Source organism: Polyodon spathula, chromosome 4 (assembly GCF_017654505.1).
Source record: "Polyodon spathula isolate WHYD16114869_AA chromosome 4, ASM1765450v1, whole genome shotgun sequence".
NCBI lineage: Eukaryota > Metazoa > Chordata > Actinopteri > Acipenseriformes > Polyodontidae > Polyodon > Polyodon spathula.
In genome coordinates this window covers 56,105,439-56,121,947 of record NC_054537.1, presented here as the reverse complement: position 1 = coordinate 56,121,947, position 16,509 = coordinate 56,105,439, and the positions used below count along the sequence as shown (strand labels likewise).

General features: G+C 46.3%; 1 protein-coding gene across 1 annotated transcript; it reads right to left on the bottom strand.

Annotated features, from left to right (window-relative positions):
- Nucleotides 1-5,215: 5,215 nt before the first annotated feature.
- On the bottom strand, nucleotides 5,216-15,751 carry LOC121313956. The gene is made up of 3 exons (XM_041246729.1): nucleotides 14,642-15,751; nucleotides 11,853-12,544; nucleotides 5,216-5,431 (listed from the first exon to the last, which is right to left on the bottom strand). Exons 1-3 carry the CDS (start codon nucleotides 15,675-15,677, stop codon nucleotides 5,216-5,218), a joined length of 1,944 nt encoding a protein of 647 aa, XP_041102663.1. The 5' UTR covers nucleotides 15,678-15,751.
- Nucleotides 15,752-16,509: the final 758 nt, after the last annotated feature.

Sequence of the window (16,509 nt, the reverse complement as noted above, 5' to 3'; positions counted from 1 at the left end):
TTCCTAAAAAATACAATATCACTCTTGATTTTTGATGAAAGCTTTTATCATCATTTAAAAAAATAGCATTCTTGTCATTGTGTTGTATGCAATTCATCACTGATAAAATTTGATTATGGGCTCTTCAAAGGGTTAAGTTGCACACTACCCATTGTGATGAATCGCCACTCAGGGGTTGATGTGAGGGGTCCTTGGTGGGAATCCATCAGTGGCAGGTTCGGCTGCAGGTTCAATGAAAGTCCACAAACATAAAGACCTGCAGCATTTCAGGCAATCCAACTTAAGACTTTTATTAAATCTCATGAGTTATACATAACTCAATTCCCTACTGTAGCAGTATCAATCCTATACACATATAGGCATTAAGAAAACTCTGCATCAATAACATAAAGGAGGAATGGAGCAACAAAACACACATTGTGGGGACCTGTCATGATTGTTACAATATAGGTTTAATACAAATAAGCAGGAGACACTCGGTAGTAGTGCTTTACACAAATGTTCTCTTTGTGGGCCAGTCCAGGTACTTTTTTTCTTCTTACCATAGTAGTAGTAACTTTACTTTACTCAAGATCTGCCAGTGATCCCTCCTGTGCTGTTTTCTGGGTCCAGTCAGCCTCGCTGTAGCCCACCTTGAGCACCCCTTGCCGGTTGGCCTGTGAGCTGGCTCACATAACTTCCCCCTTTGCTTCAGCATAATCCTAGAACAGGAAGAAGTTTTTGGCTTAGAAACATGATGGGATGCTCTTCCCCATCAAAGTCTTGAGATAATACTGCCCCTAAGCCCACCCCTGAGGCATCAGTCTGCAAGATAAAATCTTTTCTAAAATCAGGGTTCTTTAAGACCGGTCCAGGCAACAAGGCATGTCTCAAGTCCTGAAATGCCACCTCACATTCTTTGGACCACTGGATGAGCAGATTCTTATGGCCTTTGATAAAATCTGTAAGGGGTGAAACTCTAGTGGCAAGTGCAAAATAAATCTCCAGTAATACCCGGCTAGTCCCAAGAAAGCCTGAACCTGGGACGAGGATAATTCCTCAGGGCATTAACTTTAGTTTCTTGAGGTTTTATTAACTCCTGCCCCATTGTGTACCCTAAATATTGGGTTTTCACATTGCTGTGAGTCCTGCCTGCCTAATTTTTGTTGATGGTTATTCAAGTGTTCCCTTATATGCTACGTCTTTGTGATACTTCGTTCCCTCCTGGGGTTTCTTCCTCCCCTTGTAACTCAGCACTCTTGTTCTTTCCAGGGCTTTAATAAGTTAATGTGTTATATCTGATGGTTATTTCTTTTACCTGGTTGATGAACTTTATTATTAACAGGCCCTACCTTGGGGCTAGTTTCAATACCAAGAACGGTTTTGGACATACCGCTGCCTCTGCTATTCATTCAAACTTTACTCAAAATACTTCTGGGTCATCCTCAGTGGTCATTTTCAGGAGCTTGGGTTGGACTGCAAACATCCTGGCCACCATGGTCTCCTTAGTCCCTGGTGCCGTTATCTTGTTCACAAGTGTGCCAAAAACATTAGCCAGTTGTTCCTGTCTCTACACCTCATTGGCACCTCATTTCCCCTCCTTCTCCTGCAACCACCACATCAGCTTGTCCACCTCCATATCCACACAACAGGTTTAGCTGTTGCTGTTGAAGAGCCCAACTTCTGGTATCATTTTTAAGCTAACTGAATGCAGGCACCATTTTTTAGTGTGGAATTCATCATAGAGGCGAACACAGCTTTGGTCAAACCGTGAGTTTTTATTTTGTTCTTATCCAGTATTACGGAAACCAAACAAAAGAAGGACCTTGCACAGAAGTGGTTTAAAAAAAAAAAACAACAATTTTCAAAAACAAACAAAAGCCTCCAGCATAGCTCTAATCTTCTCTCCCCGGTCATGATCCACTGCAAGTGAATGCTTAGCTTTTTTTATGAGTCTGGATTGGAGGAGATACTTGTTAATTGCATCAGCTACAGGTGCTGGCCAACTGAGACAATGACTAATCTAATCACCTTAATTATCATCATATCTATACTATCAGCACCTATACTATCAGCATCTGTAGCCCATAGCCCAACTACCTCCTCCTGATCATGGCAGGCTGGTTCTGCTGGGTCCTGTCAGCCTCTCTCCGGCCCACCATGAGCACCCCCTGCCGTTGACCTGTGAGCTGGCTCACAATTATATATATATATATATATATATATATATATATATATATATATACTCTGTTCCCTCTAATTAAAAGACTCCAATTCCCAGAAGTACATAGGAACTAGGAAGTTAACTGACCTGGGTGGAGTAGAGTCAGAGGATATAAGGAAGTCAGCAGGGCAGGCGGGCAGAGAGAGGGTGTGCGGGTGAGAAACCTGTGTGTGTTTACCATACTGTGGAACTCGGAACAAAGAATTTTTCCAGGATACTGCAAAAATGCCAACAATGGGGTATGTGCAACAGCAATAATAATTACTGTATGTTATTTATAGTCACTGTTTAAAAATAGTTAGTTAGTAATGCGTGAGTATAATCACTGAGCCATTTGCAATCTGAAAGTGCTCCATGTTTGGGCTGAGGTTTATATTTGTTTTGTGCCGTGTGCTTTTATAAATCATACCTTTGTTCCTGTGGGAGACTTGGGTTCGGGACCTGTTATTCACCTATGTTCATGACTTGTGAATCACCTGTGTGGGTGTAAAAGCTTGGCTGTGGCAGGTGAGCTGTGTGCAACAGACCAGGCCGAACCAATTCCAAGTTCAAAGAAAGGAACTTTAACCCTTTGCAGTCCTATGTCGAACCAGGTCCGACATTACAATTTTCCCTTTCCAGTCCTAAGTCGGACCCTGTTCGACATCATCAAAAAGTTGTAAAGCATAGGTCTCTAGTTGTTTTTCTCCAGAAAAAGCTGAGGAAACCATTCAATGGCCAAGTGAGACCAATGGGAGACAAATGAAGCCGAAAAAGGGGCATGTGAGCAATAGAACTAGCAGCTGCACCACAGAGATAAGACGGACATAAACAAAGGAGATAGCTGCTTCCAATTCCAGTGCTCAAAGAATATCACGGACGTTTGCAGAATGTACAAGAATGACTTGGATTGCATTATTGAGGAGTTTGGAGATAAAATGAGTGATCAGGAGAGCTTTTATCAGTATGCACGTCTATAAAGAGGTATGTGAAAAATAGAGCGAACAAATGGTGGGGCTTGGCTGGAGATGCAGTACTGATGTCGTTTTGCCATGCAATGCATTTTAATCCTGTTTTACTCTGAAAAAAATATTTTAAACAGCGCGAGTAAAAGAAAAAAACAGCACATGTGAAAATAAATTGGACCTGACGCGCCTGACAAGCGCTGAATAAACTGCAAAGGGACTGCAAAGGGTTAAAGTAAAAGGAACCTTACTTCACAAACAACAAAGCAAACAAAAGGATCATTAGCACAGTCTTCTAGGGGAGAACAGTGTGGAGTCTTCCTGGATTCAGTCACAATCTTTTTAGAAACCATCAGAGTGTTACACTGGGTGAACAGCATTAGTGAAGCACTGTGTGCTAGATTAAACCAAAGTAAGCAAAAGCTGTTTTTAAATAGACTGTGCTGAAAATATTCCTGATGGAGTTTGTTGTGTGAAATTTAATTACTTTAAATTTAAAAGGAAGTTGATGTGGAAGTAAATAAGACAATTACTTCACAGAGTAATTTTAAAAGGTCCTTTATTATTTCACACACACACACGCAGTTACATACACAGATGCTATACTGCGAATAACGATATCCCTAACGGGACACAACCCAACAAGGTTACATACAAAGATTATATTAATCACAGATCAATACAATCCATGAGACACAACTGAACTAATTCTTACCCTTCCAAGCGGATCGGGAGAGCCCTTTGACCCTGGTAAGAGAAAGCAGCTGTCTCCAAGAAATTACCAAGCAGGACTGCGCGCTAATCCTCACGGCTGACTCTCATCAGAGCAGGGGAGAACCCCGTCCTTTATAACTTACCAAGTTAGGCTTTTGCATGCGAGAGAGTAATTGGCCAGATCACTCCCTCGAGGCTCGGCCCTCTGAATAAACCATTCCTCTCCCTAGAACATTCTAACCAAAACAAGTTATATAAACGTGACAAAAACAAGTTATATAAGATACAGGGTTATTATAGGGCAAGGGCAAAGATGAACTCGAACGCATTTCTAGAACTTTCTAGAACACACTTTTTTTTTTTATTACAGAGTTAAAATACACAAACGGCTGTGTGGAACTGTGAAGTGAACACGTGTAGTGCAAAGGCACTGGGAAGGAAGCGGCCCTGTTTATAACCAGTTGCTGTGTGATTCAGAGTTGATTTACTGTGGCACTTGATGGACTGTTTTTTATCTGAGTGCAGTTTATAAATAAGTCACACAAAAGGGCTGTTTAAACAAAAGTGAGTGAAAAGTAATTGTGCAAGTGAGGCTGCGGGAAAAGTTCCCAATAGACTGTGTTTTTCTTAAAGGATTTTGCAGCCAGCAGGGAGAGAAATAAACACACCTAAACATTTGTTTTAGAGTTTATTATTTCGGTGGGTGTTTAAAATATTGTGGACTCGCAGTCAACAGATCTTGGGGTCAGTACGCTACTCCCCTCCAGCTCCGCAGACAGAGAGTGCACGGTTAATCATGGTTGAAGAAAGACAAAGAACTGAGTGTTACAGACCAACCAAGTGGAATTACAAACTGAAGCAACATACTTGTACTTACCTGGTAGACCTCTGTGCGTGTCTGAAGCAGTCAGCTCCCTCTTTGTCAGCCTTTAACCCCTGCCAGCCAACAATACTGACCTGATGGGTTTGCAGTTTACTGCACTTTGTTTCCACCTGGTTGTACCTGTACGAAGACTAGATTCGACAGGGGCAGCTGGGAAAAAGAAGAACAGTTTAGACAGTGCTTAACAGACAGGTTTTCTTTTGTTTTCTTTTGGGTAAAGTGAGTTATTGTGTGCTGCTATTGTGAGCCCAGAGGGGAGAAGCCACCGCTCCCAGAGCCCAGAGGGGAGGAGCCACCGCTCCCAGAGCCCAGACGGGAGGAGCCACCACTCCCAGAGCCCAGAGGGGAGGAGCCATGGCCCAGGGAGCTAGAAGGGTAGAAGATTGATGCTCTACAGCAGACTCTACATGTGCTGTTGAGAGGAGCCCAGCGGAGGCGCACCAGATCGTTACGGCAGGTACCAGCCCTGCCTCAGAGGCCATTGGAATGGCCACAGCCTGCTGGTGGTGGAGGGGCTGCAGCCGTTGCCACCGGAGGAGCTGGAACCTCCGCCACCGGAGTGGCCACAGTCCTCGTCTGCTGTTCCCGATGGTCCGCCAGTCCCAATTGCTGTTCTAGAGGGAGACGGGCCTCCGTTCCCGCCTCCGCCACCAGAGGGACCCGGGCCGCCGTTCCCACCTCCTCCACCTACATTTGAGCGGCGAGGGTGGCTGAAGCCTGACCCGAGGTCGGGAAACTGTGATCACTAACCCCCAAAGAATGGACCTCTGACTCCCTGCAGAATCCCGCACCATGAGACTAAGAAAAGAGCATGTGCCAATACATGACATATACACAAGATAGAAAAGACATACAAGATAGACAGAGGGGATGGTTAGTGGAATGGCTATGTGTTTACCTGACGCACAGTGGAGAGCAAAAAAACCCCTTCTAATAAGGGAAAAACCTCTGGTGGGCCCAGCCATTAGGTAGCCCCCACTCCAGGCATGCTAGTGATGGATTGGTGAACTACTGAGATATCAGAGATAGAAGAGCGAATATATGCATTGATGGCTGAAGAAGACCAGCGACCCATGATTTTGATGAGATGGTGATTGAAGTTTGCTTTGGCGGCAGAAGTGGCTCTGAAAGTGAGCGGCGTAGAACTGGGGAGACTACGGCCATGTAGCTCCGGGCGGATTGAAGTAGGCTGGAAAGGATTGAATTGAATCCATCAGTAGGTGTTGAATCTGTGGGGTTTGAAGTGCTGTTGGCGAGGCTGAAGGATCCAGCTGGAGGAATCGGGACACCTGCAGGCGAGAGACGGCGTCAACAGAATTAGTATGTATGCCTGGGAGGTGATAGGCTTGAATTATAAAGTTATGAGATACGTAAATCCAGATGAGACAACAGAGTAGACTCATAATCACAGGAGAGGATGACCGACCAATATTGATAATATAGACTAGGTTTATTATTGCTGTAGAATATAATTGATTTTGTTGCCCACTGATGGCCCCAGAGATGTGCATCTTCAATGATAGGGTAGATTTCTAATAGAGCTGTGGCTTTGAGGTGGGAGGACAGGTTCTGAATTCCGGGGGGCCAATCGCTAGGGAAGCATCGGTAAAGAGAACGAGACCATCAGGAGCCAAAATGAAATCTTCATAAAATAAAGAAAGACCATTCCAATGGGTGATTAATGTGGCCCACATTTTTATATCATGCCTGGTTTTGGAGGATATGTTAATGTAGGCATTGGGTTTCTCAACTGTGCTGGATAGGTCCAGGAGATGAGAAATGAAGGTCCTGCCCTGAGGTATAATGCAAATTGCATAGTTAAAATGACCAAGGAGGGAGAGCAGGTCCTGTTTTTTTTTTAATGGTAGTTGAAATTTGGAAATTGTTGATGAGAGAATGAATGCGGATCAATTTAGAGGGCGTAGCCTGGATTCGAAATTTAAGGTATCCGGAGTGACTCCAAGAAATTCCAAGGAGTTAGAAGGGTTGACAGTTTTGTCTTCTGATAAAGGAACACCGATTTCAAATTGTTACCTGCTTGAGCTGGAGGATCCGAAGGGGGAGGTATTAGAAGGAAATCATCCATAAGATGGAGCAGGAAGGGAATGTGATAGGAATTGAGAAGGATCCAGCACAGGGTTTCAGACAGAGCATCGAATATCTTCAGGCTGTTGCGGCAACCGAAGGTGAGTTGAGCAGCGAAGTAGAAATTATTTTCCCAGAGGATTCCAAACAAGTGACCAAGAGAAGGATGGATTGGCATAACTTTAACCCTTTGCAGTCCATTTATTCAGCACTTGTCAGGCGTGTCAGGTCCAATTTATTTTCACACACGCTGTTTATTTTACAAGCACTATTTAAAAGTAATTTTATTCAAAGTAAAACAGGTTTAAAATGCACTGCATATCAACAGGACACACAGTACAGCATCTCCAGCCCTGCCCCACCCCTTGTTTGCTGTATTTATCACATGCCTCTTCATAGTCGTATGTATTGATAAGTCATCTCCTGATCACTCGTTTTATCACCAAACTCCTTAATAATGCAATCCAGGTCATTATTTTATTACTATAACATCTCTAAAAGCTTGGCAAATGTCTGTGATATTCTTTGAGCGCTGGATGCGGAAGCAGCTATCTTGTTTGTTTATGTCTGTGTTATCTCTGTGTTGCAGGGGCTATGTGTATTGCTCAGATCCGCCCTTTTTTTTCCTTTTCAGCTTCTCTCGGCTCCTATCAGTCTCACTCAGCTATTGAAAGGTTTTCTCAGCCTTTTACGGAGAAAAGGCACCGTGACCAGCAATCTTGTTTAATTTAATCATGCATGTGAACTTGATATAATGGAGAGAGAATTTGTCATGAGAAATAAGAGAGTTGCTACTTCTAGTAGAAGATCCACAAGGTGCTGAGAGATCGGTAATTAATCACTTAAATTAATTAAACTTTGTGAGTATAAATGCCTATGGGATTGATACAGTAAAAACTGAAAGAAGGTGCTGGGAATGGGTCGACCATTACCTTGTCACAAAGTTGGCTGTAGTGGGTGAACAGGGACCAACACAGAACAGACAGAGACGCAGAGTTTGGTGAAGCTGAGCGCTTGGTTGCGCTCAGCATTTAATAATTAAACAGACAAAATAAAAGGTTTGAAAGACAGACAAAACACAGAACATGGCACTGGTATCCAAAACAAAGACACAGACAAACACGGTGAGCTGCTATTATGCTTACTATTATGATTCACTGTTACCTCTATCTCCAATCCCGTTCTCCACTCACCGAACACACAACCCCGAGTGAGTGAAAACATTCTGCTTTTATGCAGCTGTACCGAGACTCGATTGCTGATCAATCATTCACTTGGAGTCTCAGTACAACTGCATGTGAATTAATAAAGTGCAATTCCCTGTGCTCACATATTATTACATTTTACCTGCACATGAAGTGCTGTGCAATCCTTGTGCCTAAATACAAATATACATTTTAAACAATCATGCTCGTAACCCATATTATATCCCATATACCAATGACTATACACCAATATTACCACACAACGTATAACGCAGAAATACACACAGGGGCAGGGCAACATTGCCACAAGCTTTTAACCACTTTGGCTTGAATTAGAGAGCTAGTTATCTGGGGTTCAGCAATGGCAGAACAGAGGTTTTTGCAGATGTAGGAGGATGAAGGTAGTTTTGAAAGATCGGTGGAAAAATCATTCAGAAGGCCATCGATGAGATATGATGTAAAGTGTTTGTCAGGGTGATGCTGGAGGGTGAGGGCTGGAATGACAACTGAAGTGAATACTAAATGTTGAATGTCAATTGGAAGCGACTGGGCAAATGATTTTAGAATGGGCATGTGGCAAAGTGGTAAATGGTATGTGCAGGTGCAGTAATCCAACAGTGAAGAGACAGACAACAAAGTATGGGTGAAAATGAGTTTTCTTTATTTTCTTCCATGGGTCTGATGACCAAACACACAGCGATGTGTACTGCACAGGGATTTATGAAGGGTTGCAATCCCATAAACAATAACAAAATAGAAACACCAAACACAAACACGGTCACCCCTCCCCGTGAGGGCTGCCGTGTGGATGGTGAAAGTGCAATTAGAAAGTAAAAGAACAGTTAGTGCTCTGTTGTCTGGGTTTTGTTCTGGCCTTGGAAGACAGCTCCAGATCGTGTTAGTCATTTAGTCTAGCAAACAAGAAAAACAGTAGACTTTAGACAGTCAGACAAAACAAAAAAACCCACTCACAGTTAGTTTCTCACAAGGGTCCTTTCGGTCAATAGCATAACCATTACAAGGAACAGATCACATCACTATGTCCCTTTTTATACCGTCAACCATAACCCCTTAGTTAACTAGCACATCCACTCCTCCAATCCACAGATGCTGCACCATTAACCTTCCGGGTCAATAGTTTAGTGTACCGTACCTCCACCCCCTTTCTAGACGGCTGACTTCCACTGAACCCTGGGAATGAATTGTCATGCCAACTAGTCCAAGATACTCTGTTTCCTTTACACAGCACCCTCACAGGTTGGGGGGGATATCTAACACCAAGAATCATTTGATCTCTGTCACAGGGCATCACCGCAGAAACTGCAGCTGTTAAAGTTTTTTCACAATTTAGATGAACAGAAGTTTGTATAAAAATTATTTCAGATCTGTTTGGAACCGGAAAATTTGACGGTGCGACCATGTCTGTCATAAATGGTTGAAGATTCAGGAGGAGCTGATGAATGGATAGGATTTTAAAAGGTGGTTACTGAGCAGAGGGGAGATATTATGTTGACCTATACAGAATAAGCTGGAGGCTGAATATCCTGTTGAAGAGATCAGGACGAGACCAGTCAATGATGATGTTATCGGCAGCGAGGATTGAAGCTGCTTTAGCAGAAAAGAATTTATGGTAATTATAAAATATTGTGCATCCATATCTGACTTATAACTCCATGATATAGAATAAATATTGATCAAGCTCCTGGCGGCGACGAGGATAAGCAGAGCATAGAATATCTCAGTAGTGAAAATGCAAGCACAAATTCTCCAACGGTGAGGCTCTTTAGAAGACAGGGATCTCTGGACTTGAAGGTTACTGAGACATTCCCACAGTCAACAATGTAATCTAAAAACACTGATGTTTCTATTTGAATAGAAACTAAATTGACATCTTTACCTTTGATAATTTGGTGTAATGTGAGGAGATAGAGAATGGTGTTGTAGAGAAGTGAAGTGCATAGAAATCTGAATCAACTGCTGAGGCAAAGTTCTATTCCAGAACATTGACTGCAGAGACAGAAGCAGGCAGAGCCAGAGCAGACGCTGAAGCTGGAGCTGGAGCTTAACTTAAAGAGGTAATGGTGGCTGTTGATGGTCTTCTGTTAGTTAGGTTTTCAAGGACATCAAGACAGGTGTTTATGATTTGGATGGAATCAGCAATAGGTTGTATGAGAGCTTTCATGTCATTGAAAATTGAATTGTGCAGATTGAGAAAGGTATCGATTGCTGGTGGGGACAGAGCGATGTTCAGAGCGAGGAAAGGGGGCCTGCTTGGAGCGGTGCTCTGAGCTGACTGACAAGACTAGGTAAGCAGGCTAGGTGGAAAGACTGACAGAAGGAAATTTTTAATCTTGAAAGTAGTCGTTTTGATTGGAATATGGCAAGCTGCACTCAGATGCACACAGCAAACTGAAAGGTAGGATAACAACTTATGTGCCTAATATGAAACTGGGAGGGTAGTGGGTGGAGCTTTTGGGAAGGACCAGAAATGACAGCACACAGGAGCCGGAAATGGAGTTTAGTCCTTAGAGCCCTGTACCATCAATGGTATCAGGGCAGGGTTTTATTTTACAAAAACAATAAAAATAGAACAGTCCAGTATTGCAAAAAATAAACAAGAAAACCACCTGGAATACCAGCAATGGTAAACTCAGGTTTGAAATAAAAAGAGTAAACAAAAATGTCACGGTTACAAAATAACAACAAAGGAAGCACTGGGTTTCGTTGTGGTACTGCGGTGGGTTTCCTCTCACCGCTTCTTAGCTCCCTTCCACAGATTAATGGCCAGTCCTCGGTTCCTCACTCCAGTAATCCAACAGTGTCCAAGATTTTCAAGCTTCTGTGAATAACAGCAGTGAATGAAAGCAACAAAGCAAGCACAGCATGTGTTTTCAGTTCAGCCCAGACAGCGCGAATGGCAAAACCATACTGCTTAAATACTGCCAAGTCCCACCCCTGCAATCAGCACGCTGCCCCACGTCAGCCAATCAACGAGAACAGCACAGCTGATTGCAATGATGGGACCCGACGGCCGCATGGTTCTACCTTGGGCCAAGATGGCCGCCTGACCCGGAACTTCCTGCATGGTCAGAGTTCAGCCTCCTGATCCAATCACGGTCAACCCTACGCAGCGCTGCCGGTGGTCGGGAGGGCAAATTACGACAGGGACTCCTTCCAGTCCTGTCACACATCCCCCCCCTCAGAGTGGAGCCATAGGCACACTCGGCCAACCCTAACTCCCCTAAATCACCACCCTCCCTTGAAAAAAAATCAGCATTTTGATGCTCCTTACCCGAACGATGTTTAACAGTGAAGTTAAAGGGTTGCAGCGCCAGACTCCACCGAGTAATCCGGGCGTTCGTGTCCCTCATCGTGTTTAGCCACTTAAGAGGAGCGTGATCTGTGACAAGAGTGAAGGACCGCCCCAGGAGATAATATCGAAGAGAGTTCATGGCCCATTTAATGGCCAGGCACTCCTTCTCAATAACTGAGTAGTTGCGCTCCCTCTGAGCCATTTTCCCGCTAATGTATAGCACGGGGTGCTCTACCCCATCGATCTCCTGGGACAAGACTGCCCCCAGACCGACATCCGAGGCATCTGTCTGGAGGATGAATTCCCTGTCGAAATCTGGTGACACTAGTGCAGGGGCTTGGCAAAGTATTCGCTTTATCATGTCAAATGCTTCCTGACACTCATCTGACCATTTTACAGTGTTTGGGGCGCTCTTCTTAGTTAGGTCAATCAAGGGGCTAACAATGGTGGAAAACTCGGGGATAAAACGGCGATAATAGCCTGCCAGCCCCAAAAGTGACCTCACTTGAGCCTTGGTTCGTGGAACCGGAGTGTCCACCAAGGCCTGGACCTTGGAAGCCACTGGTTTTACCCGACCATTACCCATGCTAAATCCAAGATATTGGGTCTCTTGTTTGCCAAACGCGCATTTACCTAGGTTGACTGTTAGCCCCGCCTCCCTCAGAGACTGCAGGACAGCCACCAATCTATCAAGGTGCTCCTTCCAGGTAGAGCTAAAAATAACCACGTCATCAATATACGCTGCAGCATACTGATGATGGGGACATAACACCTTGTCCATCAGTCTCTGGAAGGTAGCCGGGGCCCCATGCAACCCAAAGGGCATGGTCTTGAAATGAAACAAGCCATCCGGGGTAGCAAATGCGGTTTTCTCCTTGGAGCTGGGTGTTAATGGGATCTGCCAATATCCCTTCGTCAGGTCCAGAGTGGACAAGAACCTCGCCTTACCCAGTCTGTCAAGGAGCTCATCCACTCGGGGCATGGGGTACGCATCGAACTTGGAGATAGCGTTCACCTTTCTAAAGTCCACACAGAAACGAGTGGAGCCATCCTTCTTAGGTACCATTACCACAGGACTACACCACTCGCTCTGGGAAGGTTGCACTACTCCCAGCTCGAGCATACTGGCCACTTCCCGGCGCATTACACCCCGCCGACTTTCCGGGATCCGGTAAGGCCTCTGACGCACTCGAACACCTGGCGGAGTAATAATGGCATGTTCAATAATGTCAGTTCTACCGGGCAACTCAGAAAAAACATCACTGAATTCCTCAATTAGTTGGCCCAGCTCCTGTTTCTGACAGGGAAGTAACTGTTTCCCCATCGAAATCTTAGTTGTTTGACCAAGTGGCCCCACCTCAGGACCAAAATCCTCCTCGGGGATATCATTAGCAATAAACAGGGCCTCTCTGTCTCTCCAAGGTTTTAACAAATTTACATGATAAATTTGAAGTGGTTTTCGATGGTCCGGCTGCCTGATTTCATAATTGACTCTCCCTATAGCTCGAACCACCTCATAAGGCCCTTGCCACTTGGCAAACAACTTAGACTCAGCTGTGGGAAGAAGCAGCAGTACCTTATCCCCAGTTCGAAAAGTCCGAATTCGTGCTTTTTGATTGTACTGCTGCTGCTGCTGATGCTGAGCATTGCGCAGGTTCTCTTGAGCCAAACGACCGACTAATTCCAAGCGATCTCGTAGCAGTAGTACATATTTGACTACATTTTTAGACGTAGAGGTTTGGTCCTCCCACCCTTCTCGCACGAGATCGAGAATGCCTCGGGGTTGTCTCCCATACAGCAGCTCAAACGGGGAGAACCCAGTTGAGCTCTGTGGCACCTCTCTCACTGCGAACATCAGGAAGGGAAGGAGTTTTGCCCAATGTTTTTGTTCCTGGTTCACAAATCGCCTCAGCATCTGCTTCAGGGTCTGATTAAACCTTTCCACCAGGCCATCTGTCTGCGGATGGTACACAGAGGTCCTGATGGGATGGATTTTCAAAATTTTGTAAACTTCTTTGAGGGTATCGGACATGAAGTTAGTTCCTTGATCTGTCAGAATCTCTTTGGGCACCCCTACTCTAGCAATAATCTTAACTAGTTCTTTAGCAATGGCGACAGCACTAGTGGAGCGCAGTGGCACCGCCTCTGGATATCGAGTAGCATAATCCACCATTACTAAAATGTGCGTATATCCAGAGTCGGCGGGCTGCACTGGGCCCACTATGTCCATTGCTATGCGATCGAAGGGAGTACAAACCAGGGGCAGTGGGACCAGCGGGGCCGGGCGAACCCGTCCCGGCGCTACTCTCTGACAATCGGGACACTCCGCTACATATTTCCTCACATCCATGTGGAGTCCCATCCAATAAAACCGGGCCAGTATTCGTTCCAAGGTCTTTTCCCGCCCCAGGTGGCCAGAAAAGGGAATATCATGTGCCAACCTCATGACCTCCCGGCGGAAAGACCCCGGAACCAATAACTGGGTTACAGGCTGTCCTGTGCCCGGGGCTTGGGATACCCTATACAGCAAATGCCCCATCACGATGAAGTGAGGAAATGTGAGCGGCCCGCAGCCTTCAACTTCCTTCCCCTCGACAGACCGAACCTGCCCCCGGATGTGCACCAGAGTGGGGTCGTTACTTTGCTCCCACTCCAGGTCCACACCCCGGTCCCAGAATTGCGGTATGCCGAGCGGGGCCTCAGTAGCTTCTGCTCTAGGGATCTCAGTAACCCGCTCCCGCTGGTCACACTGGACACCCACACCCTTCTGTGTTCGTTTGACAGGCAAAGCAGATTCCCCCACCAATCCCCAGCCTTGTCTCATTAATGCCCCCTCAAGTTTCTCAGCCCTCCGCTCTCTTTTAGTTTTACGGGGCCGGAACCTGGAAGTAAATATGTCGGCCTGCAAGGGAAAGATCCGGCCAATTGGATCCCCCGTTGCGACCACCCCTTCTACAATGGGTGGCCGAGCCGCATTGACCTTAACTTCTGAATAGTAAGGCCAATCTCGACCCAAAATCACTGGGTATGGCACCTTTTTAGCGACGGCCACGACTACATGGCACGTCCGACTTTCCACAGTCATTCTAACTTTAGTGGTAGGATATGCCTTGGTTTCTCCATGAATACACGAGATGGTCACAGACCCCTGTGGCCGCCAAGGCGTACCCTCCAAGAGAGCAGACCGAATTATAGTGTGACTACACCCTGAGTCCACTAATGCGTGGGTACTCATATTACCAACATCTACATTAATAATGCAAGGCCCCTCCCGACCCCTTCCCCTGTACTCACCACCCTCTGCAGCCGGACATCGCAAGGCCACGTCACACTCCATCGCGATGGGACAGAATCTCGCGATGTGCCCCACCTCGTGGCACCGGAAGCAGGTAGGGGAAGGCGGCGCTGTGGGAGACGGCTGTTTGTCCCTTGGTCCACTAGGGGAGGTCCAAGGATTCTCTCTAGCCCAGCTGGGAGCTAACCTCTGTCTCCACTTTGGAGGAGAGGCGCTCAAAGGGACGGGGAAAACTGAAGGCCTCGTTGCAGTCTTTGGGTGCGCTGGCGAAGGCCGATGCCTCACTGGAGCTGGACTGGGGTCCACCCGAAGCAGTGCGTCCTCGAAGGCCTCCGCCAGCTCGACGGCCGTGTCCATCGTCTCGGGACTGTGGCGAGCGACCCAGGCTCGAGTCTCTGGTTCCAACACCTCCAGGAACTGGTCGACCGCCACAGACTCCATGATTTGTTGGGTGGTCCGTTCAGTGGGACGCAGCCAGCGGGTCAGATGGTCCCAGAGTTGCTGGGCCATGATGCGAGGCCGGGTTCCCTCCAGCCGCTTGTAACTCCGGAAACGCCGGCAATGCGTCTCCGGGGTGATATTAAGGCGCCGGAGGATAGCTGTCTTCACCTGGGAGTAATCTTCCGCCGCCACGTTGCTCAGAGCCTGGTATGCTGCCTGCGCTTCACCAGTTAGACAGGGGGCTAGTTGGGCTGCCCAACATCCGGCTGGCCACCCTGACACTGTAGCCATCCGCTCAAATGTGGTCAGGAAGGCCTCCGGGTCATCTTCTGGGGTCATCTTTTGCAGACGGATTTTGGGCATTGGCAGCACTGGTCCAGCTGCTGCGACCGGGACCTGAGCTTGGGCTTGGGCCACTACCAGGTTCTGAATGGCCAGACACATGGCCGCCATCTTGTCAGCCATCGCAGTCATGTGGGCTGTACGCTCAGCATCCATCTGAGCATCCCGTTCTTCCCGACGCCGCTCTATACCATCACGGTGTCTCTCCTGATCCTCCAGAACGGCTTGCAGGGTGTGCCGGTCCATGCTCATCCCACTTCTGACACCACCTGTGGGAGGGTAGTGGGTGGAGCTTTTGGGAAGGACCAGAAATGACAGCACACAGGAGCCGGAAATGGAGATTAGTCCTTAGAGCCCTGTACCATCAATGGTATCAGGGCAGGGTTTTATTTTACAAAAACAATAAAAATAGAACAGTCCAGTATTGCAAAAAATAAACAAGAAAACCACCTGGAATACCAGCAATGGTAAACTCAGGTTTGAAATAAAAAGAGTAAACAAAAAAAATGTCACGGTTACAAAATAAATAACAACAAAGGAAGCACTGGGTTTCGTTGTGGTACTGCGGTGGGTTTCCTCTCACCGCTTCTTAGCTCCCTTTCACAGATTAATGGCCAGTCCTCGGTTCCTCACTCCAGTAATCCAACAGTGTCCAAGATTTTCAAGCTTCTGTGAATAACAGCAGTGAATGAAAGCAACAAAGCAAGCACAGCATGTGTTTTCAGTTCAGCCCAGACAGCGCGAATGGCAAAACCATACTGCTTAAATACTGCCAAGTCCCACCCCTGCAATCAGCACGCTGCCCCACGTCAGCCAATCAACGAGAACAGCACAGCTGATTGCAATGATGGGACCCGACGGCCGCATGGTTCTACCTTGGGCCAAGATGGCCGCCTGACCCGGAACTTCCTGCATGGTCAGAGTTCAGCCTCCTGATCCAATCACGGTCAACCCTACACAGCGCTGCCGGTGGTCGGGAGGGCAAATTACGACAGGGACTCCTTCCAGTCCTGTCACAGAAACCTATGTTATATATATATTTTTTTTTTATGTTACTGTTAGAAACAAATATTGCGGTGTTACA